At 45.8% G+C, this 7610-nt stretch overlaps 2 protein-coding genes across 3 annotated transcripts in view; one reads left to right on the top strand and one right to left on the bottom strand.

Moving 5' to 3' along the window:
* Window positions 1–756: 756 nt before the first annotated feature.
* On the bottom strand, window positions 757–5200 carry stx4 (syntaxin 4). The gene is made up of 10 exons (XM_020112440.2): window positions 4965–5200; window positions 4163–4267; window positions 3946–4045; window positions 3726–3800; window positions 3575–3645; window positions 3335–3443; window positions 3033–3106; window positions 2557–2694; window positions 2179–2289; window positions 757–2026 (listed from the first exon to the last, which is right to left on the bottom strand). The coding sequence occupies exons 1-10, from the start codon at window positions 5181–5183 to the stop codon at window positions 1946–1948; spliced, it is 1083 nt and encodes a 360-aa protein (XP_019967999.2). The 5' UTR covers window positions 5184–5200; the 3' UTR covers window positions 757–1945.
* A 1015-nt stretch (window positions 5201–6215) lies between these two features.
* Window positions 6216–7610, top strand: part of arhgap44b (Rho GTPase activating protein 44b) — a 44797-nt gene continuing 43402 nt past the window's right edge. Inside the window, exon 1 of one of the 2 annotated variants that reach the window (XM_069517267.1) lies at window positions 6216–6538. In XM_069517267.1, coding sequence (XP_069373368.1) covers window positions 6486–6538 — 53 coding nt within the window. In that variant the 5' untranslated portion in view covers window positions 6216–6485. The remainder of the gene's footprint in view (window positions 6539–7610) is intronic. The other variant, XM_069517273.1, reaches the window with a different exon arrangement.

Here is a 7610-nt window from a genome sequence, read left to right as displayed (position 1 = left end):
TGGAGGAGGGGGGGAGGGGTCGGGTGGGAAGGGGGCGGGGTAGTTTATGGTGATGGTCTTATTTTTTTTATTTTATTTGTCTCATTTTATTTGTTGCATTCCTTTTGATCCCTTGTAATTCCACATTATTTTACTTGAACGATTAAGACAATTACAGTTGAATAAAAAGACCAAATATTTGTTGCCATTTTTCATTGTGTTGAAGGTTGTTGTTGTTTTTGTTTCGAACTGAATTTCAAATTTAAGATCATGTGTCAATCAGTCAGAAGATCAGAGATTCACACGTGGGATGAAACTATCTGTGTCAGTGAGTACTTCACCTTTAAGACCAGGTGAGACTCGTCGAGACGCCGATTAACGAGCATGATTGTTGCACAAGTGCGTCTCTGAAACGTGCACTTCCTTCACGCAGCAGTGACACAAGTTTTGAGGAAATGTGCAATCGTCATGTTGGATTCCAACACGTCTAAACCTCTTTTACTAAACTTTATGACAAACGGGAGCAAAACAACTGAAGTAAACAAAAACACTCACAAACTGAATGCTGCCAAAACTTAACTTAATTAAGACCTTCCTAAAAGTATTCTCAGTCTTTAAGGCCTGAAATTCATATTGTGGCCTTCCAGACTGAGAATCTGGAAAATTAACGTGTGGAAAAACTACAAAAATACTAAATGAACCGGCAGTTGTTTGCCTCCAGCCACTAGGTGTCACCGGTGAGGGAGTAAAAAGCCGATCAATGACACAGACGCAGGATAATGGAACATGAAAATATTTTTATTTTAAAAACAAAATCTATATTAAAATAAGGATGTGATGCGAAGTGTAACGTCTCCTGGTCACAGGAGCAGAGTCGCTGCTGCTCTCTGGTTCCAGAGGAGACACGAGGGCCGAGCGTCCTTCGACAGTTTTGGTCTATTGTTTCTTTCCTGATTTGTCGTGTTGCGCTGCGCAGCGGCTTCTGTTTCTCTTCCACTCCTCGCTTCACTCGCAGCCTGAAGGATCATGGGAGACGCCGCACAAAGTGACAAACGTGAAGAAAAACGACTAAATAAGCGTGATCGGAGTTTAGGACTCGGGAGACGCTGAACACGAACAATCACCGGCTCCGTCCCTTCTTTACAACGTTGGCGCACAACATCACATTCTCAGCTCCACGTTACGGAGAAGGCAGTTTCGAAAGAAAAAAAAAAAACTTCTCGAGTAGCAGCCGACACGCCAACGTTTAAATCATAAATACAAACTGGGGCCTTGGGCCAGAGACGCCTTGATAAAATAAAAATAAGGGGGCCGTTATTTCATATTTTAAAAAAATTCTACATTTACACGTCTCACATGTCGGCAGTTTGAAACATTGTTCAAGTTTTAAAATCCTCTGCATAAAGTTTGAATCCTCAGCTGCATAGATTATGTACAATTATATTAGCACAGAGCTTCACTCTATTAAAATAGTTTGTTTACGCCTCCAATTCATCCTACAAACAAAAAACGTAACAAGAATCATCGCACAGTTTTCCTGAGTACAGTATGTTCAGCGCCAGTGTCAGGTTTCAATACTGCATTGTGCCTCGCTCAAGGCCACGAATTTCCTCTTTTTCTTTTAATGTCGGAGGGGAAGTGGCTCTGACCTAGGAGTCCATTCACCGGCAGCGCTGCCTCTCCAGTGAGAGCAGAGACGCAGGCGGGGTTGTTGTCACTTGTGAGTTTAAACAACAGAGAGCACATCTCTTCTTAATGGAACGAGGCCCGATGGGAAGACAGGAGGGTTAGAGGAAGACGGCGTTTAAATGTGGGAGAGGATGAAAGGACCATGAGCGAAAAATCCACCGTTCAAACGATCCTGTTCATCCTGTCGGCCGATGTATTTACATGAACGGGGGATTTTTTTTTTTTTGAGAAACAAAAATGTGCCTCCGCCAAACGAACTCCCGCCGCCGGGGGGGGGTTAAGTGCCAAAGGCGCTGACCAACGCGATGACTAAGATGAGGAGGAGGATGGCCAAACAGATCGCGATCCAGAACTTCTTCTGCGGAGGAGAAGACAAAAAGATCATTGACAAACAAAAGACTAAATAAAAGTAGAAACAAATCTTGCTGCATTACGACAAACACTGGATAGAAAACTGGAGCACGGCAGTTTGTGTTTTCCAGAGAGTCAAAGTGTGGTTCAGGTTCGTACCTTTCGTGCTTTCTGCTGATATGTGACGGCTTTCTCTGTGTTGTCCTTCGCTTTCTCCACGTAGTTCGAGGACTGTTTGATGTTGTTCTCAATCCGGTTGACCATCTCTCCCTGTGAGAAGGAAAAAATAAACAACACCGGATCAGACGCTTTTTCTCAAAACCCGAACCAGCCTGAAGCCGTTTTCAGACATGACCTTTGTGTCCGGACATTTTCCTGAGTTTGTGTTTCTCATGTGAAGCAGCAGCAGGAGATTGTGCGGATCGGACTCGTTCACAACAGGAAAGAAAGATGACGCGATATTTGCGTTCTTCTAGTTTCACGTCCGTCACGTGTTTTCTGCACATTCTCCTGCTGCGTTCTCAGCCTTGCATTTACCTGAGCCTCCACCTCCATGGCGAGGTACTGGAACATGTCGTGCAGGTCTCTGATGCTCCTCTCCAGCTTCAGGATCTCGTCGTGCCGGGACTCGATCTCGTTCAGAGCCTGCTTCGTAGCTTTAGCGTCGATCAGGATCTGTACGCGGCCACAAAGCAGATATCTATTAGCTGTAAATCATTACATTAAGAATCTAATCCTAACAGTCAGGAGGTCTCAGGCTCTCATCTACGACTGAAGCCCCCAGCGTTGATGTCACTGGGCTGCTGGGACACTACGGACACGTCTAGAGGCTGCACGGGATTGAACTTCTCATTCTTACCGACGTGTTGTCCAGTTTGATCAACTAGAGAAGCTACAACAGAGCAAATCATTTCATGTCATTTAAAGACACTGGAAGACGTCGACAAGTGTGAATGTTTGTGTACGAGGGGATCCGTGACGTCCTTCTACCTCCAAATGTGACACGTACTCACATTTTGAGTGAAAACGTCCGTCTGCCCACTTTCCAGCATGACGTCCAGCTCCTCGTCCGACACGTCGTTCCCAGCTGCGGCGGGAAACAAACAAGGTCGGTGTTTTACCAAATGTTGCAGGAGAGGGACAGAAACACAAACCGATAAAGAAAGAAAGAAAGAAAAAGAGAAGATGTGGGAGAAATGTCTTGTGACCAACTGAAAAATCAAATGAGCTTAAGTATAAACTTCCCTTTTAAGACCACAGACCACAAACCCAACACTCTGACTATTGAAATGATGGCTGTGCTTGGTGCGCTCACTGATTCTCAGTTGCCTGTGTATCCTCTCCACGTTGCGGTCTCTGTACTGGGCCTGGATTGTGTTACAGTGACCCATCAGCTCCACAAACTCTTTGCACAAGACGCCGTGCTGGAAAGAGAAAGGAAACGTTGGAGCTGCTGCTCTAGATTCAATACTTTAAGATGTGATGCATTTTTATAAATTATTTAAGTTGTATCCTTAAAAAGGCACCAAGACTCAAAGGGCAGTTAAGGCTCAACCTGTGTGCGCTGCATCCGAACGGTTATAGACACATATTTTCCATCCTCCTCTGACTTCTTGGATTCGATGCCTGTCGAGAGATAATTGAATGTCAGGAAAACGAAACAGAAAACTTCCCACTGTGTTCGCTTCTTATTCGTCGATACTCACTCTTCAGTTTTCTCTGGATCTGACTCGCCACTGTTTTTATTTCGTCTCGAAGAGTCTGCAGCTCTTTCTTCATACCTGAACAACGAGAAATCCGGATGTTCAGCACACAAAGAGGCGGAGTGAGTTCTCTCTGTGTTTGTTTACTGTTCCTCGGACAGATCGATGTGTGAGATCATAACCTGATTCTCGACCAGCTGATGCTAGAATAGAAAATACTCACTCTCCACGGGCAGCGCTTCACCGAGCACAGTTTTCTGTTTGTTCTCCAGCTCAGACACCATCCTCCTGAGACTCTGCAGCCCCTCGTGAATTTCTTGTGCCTACAGATGGAGAGGGAGGATCAGTAAATCATACCTTTAGTTTTTTATTTTTAAATATCAGACTCAGTAACTTCGGGCGACCTGTGGGCTGAGCAACGACGTTCAGGGTAAATTCACCTTTTTGAAGAAGGCTTCGCTCTCCTTCTCCTCTTTGGCCGAAGAGGCTCCAGGTTTGATCATCAGAGCTGTGCCCTCCTCGTCATCGTCCGAGGCCTCGGCATTCTGCGCTCACATTAACAAAAGAACCCCAAGAGAAGACAGTCAGTGCTTTCTCACGGCAACAAGGTTTGCTTCGGCAGAAACTTAAAGAAAACTTGGCTTTTCAATACTTAGTTTGTTCAGTGTCCTTGTTTAAATGTGATTTCAGATCAGTGCATCATTTCTTAACAAGACAGAATAATATGAGGAGTTCACAGAAGAAGAATCTGGATTAAAAACCCACATTTACATTTTTCCAACCTGGATTTGATTAAAATACAAGAACCTGATTTAATCCAATCGAGTCCGGATCAAACATCAGATTATAGAGTAAAATAAGAAAGATAATAAATCTCATTTTTCTACACTCGTCAGATCTGAGTTTTCCAGACACAGTTTACTTAATTAAAGTCTGGTCAGGTGTGAACCGGTGGATCTCTCTTCTCTCCAGCACCGACACCCCGGGAGCAGCCCTGCCCTGCCCCGGCCTGGCGCATCAGTCCAGAGGGGCAGCGGAAACCGGGACGACCCGGTCGCTTAAGTTCACGCTGAGACGCTGGGGACCGTGTCCACCGGGGACATGTCGCTCCCTGGATGTGGGTCACGCTGCGGGAGGAAGTTGTCCCGGGGACACAGTGAAGTTAACGCCCGTTTCGACACACACGGACCGGACGTGTTAGCAGGCTAATGCTAGCTGTTAGCCGTTAACTTCCACACTCACGTTTCCCAACTCTTTGGTCCGGTCCCGCATCTTGTCGGCAGAAGGTCCGGGGAGCCGCGAGTCTTCACCCGAGAGAAGCGAGTGAGTCTGAGAGAATCCACCGAGAGAAACCGGCTGAAAACTCCGTTTCCACTTGAGTGTGATGAGACTCAACAACTGTCCTCCATTAGCAGCTCCTCTTCTTCTGCTGCTGCTTCTGCTGCTGCTGCTGCAGAACATCCAGCTCAACACTGCCGTCTGCGGCAGAGGTGTGTAACTTCAACTACTTCAATCCTATGACCACAAAAAAGAGACAGAAAGTAAAAAAAAGTATCGTAAAGATGATCACAGACACATAAAACTACAACAGGGAGATGATGAATTACCGTAAAGATGATCACAGACACATAAAACTACAACAGGGAGATGATGAATTACCGTAAAGATGATCACAGACACATAAAACTACAACAGGGAGATGATGAATTACTATAAAGATGATCACAGACACATAAAACTACAACAAGAACATGATGAATTACTATAAAGATTATCACAGACACATAAAACAGGGAGATGATGAATTACTATAACAATTAGCCAATAGATAAATTTCACCTAAATCTGAACCTTTAAGACATAAAACAAACACAAAATAGATCTAATGTCTTTGGTTCACTCCTTCCACTGTTTATGTATTAATGCACATTTTATATTTAAAAAAAGACCAACAACACTATTATTGATCTCTATGGTCACACCAGCTCCTCCAGGAGACGTTTCCCTCTCAGACACCAGAGGTCACCATTGTCTCACTCAGCCTGAAGCAGCAGCATTCAGCAGAAACCTGCCAAACAATAAATAACCAATAATCGTTCAGTACTTTTTTGGATTTTTTTTGCCTCCGATATTTTCCATAAATATGTTTGGATTAAAAAAATGAGAACTACATGATTACTGATGAATATGTGACCTTTAAAAATGTTTAAATCCACATAAAGAGGACAGTAGATATTAAAATCTAATAAAAGGAGGCGTGTCCTGTTTGTTTAAGGTGTCTGATTTGATTGGAGTCAGTGGGTCACATGACCCGGAAGCTGTTATTAAAAACAAAGCAACTCATCAACACAGACTTTAATCGATTATAATTATTAATTGATTATAATTATTAATTGATTTCTTTGAAACTGTGAGTCTCAAAAGTTGTCATGACAATAACTGAATTTGATGTAAACGCTGTGTTTCAGTGCGAGCGTGTGATTCTGTGAGAACTACATTTCCCATGGTGCAGCGGAGGGTCGTGTCTCCAGCTGTCAGCCCTGGTTCCTCCAGCATCATCACCGGAGCGGCGGACACTCGCTCACCGTCCTCGGCGGCGACATGACGGGGGATTAACTCACCGACCGCCGCGATGCACGGAGCGGATGTTTGACGCCTGAAGCTCCGCGTGTGTCACGGACCAGCGCCGGAGATCCGACCGAATTCACCGGGGAGAAATGTGGAGAGGCTGCACCGCCCGGTGCTAACGCAGAAAAACACAAGATGAAGAAGCAGTTCAACCGGATGAGACAGCTCGCCAACCAGACGGTGGGCAGGTGAGAGCCGGACACACACGGACACACACAACCACACACACAGACACGGACACACACAGACACACACACAAACACACACACAGAGACACAGACACACACACAAACACACACAGAAACACACAGACACACACACACAAACACACACACACACACAGAGACACAGACACGGACACACACACACACACACACACAGAGACACAGACACGGACACACACACACACACACACAACCACACACAGAGACACACACAGACACACACACACACACACACACAACCACACACACACATACAGACACACACAGACACACACACAAACACACACAGAAACACACAGACACACAGAGACACAACCACACACAGACACGGACACACACACACACACACACACACACACACAACCACACACACAGACACGGACACACACACAGACACACACACACACACACAGAGACACGGACACACACACACACGGACACACACACACAGACACAACCACACACACACACAACCACACACACAGACACACTGACAAGCACACACACACACACACACACACACACACAGACAGACACGGACACACACACACACACACACACAACCACACACACAGACACGGACACACACACACAACCACAGACACACACACACACAACCACACACACACACACACACACACACAACCACAACCACACACACACACACACACACACACAGAGACACACACACTACAGCCGGGGCAGCACCGGCCCCCCGCTCTCTGCTCTGATCAGTGGCTCTCACTCGGCGGCCTCCAGCCCCTCACTCCCTCCGCTGGTTGATGAGCACATCCACGGTCAGTGTGGGTCACAGCTGCAGAGTGTGATGGAGGGGGAGGAGGAGCAGGGAGAAACATCGATGATGATGAGGAGCAGGGAGAAACATGTGTGATGAGGAGGAGGAGCAGGGAGAAACATAGATGATGAGAAGGAGCAGGGAGAAATGTGTGATAAACATGAGGAGCAGGGAGAAACATGTGTGATGATGCTGAGGAGGAGCAGGGAGAAACATAGATGATGAGGAGAAACAGGTTGA

The sequence above is a fragment of the Paralichthys olivaceus genome, chromosome 21 (assembly GCF_024713975.1).
Source record: "Paralichthys olivaceus isolate ysfri-2021 chromosome 21, ASM2471397v2, whole genome shotgun sequence".
Lineage (NCBI taxonomy): Eukaryota > Metazoa > Chordata > Actinopteri > Pleuronectiformes > Paralichthyidae > Paralichthys > Paralichthys olivaceus.
This window is presented reverse-complemented; position numbering and strand designations above follow the sequence as displayed.

Excerpts from the sequence above, each read along its gene's own strand:
- stx4 (XM_020112440.2), bottom strand. The coding sequence starts at position 5,183 with ATGTTCTGCAGCAGCAGCAGCAGAAGCAGCAGCAGAAGAAGAGGAGCT. Across the intron at positions 2,695-3,032 it reads CGGACGTTTTCACTCAAAAT|ATCCTGATCGACGCTAAAGC; the intron begins GTGAGTACGTGT and ends GGCCGCGTACAG. Across the intron at positions 2,290-2,556 it reads CCATGGAGGTGGAGGCTCAG|GGAGAGATGGTCAACCGGAT; the intron begins GTAAATGCAAGG and ends TCCTTCTCACAG.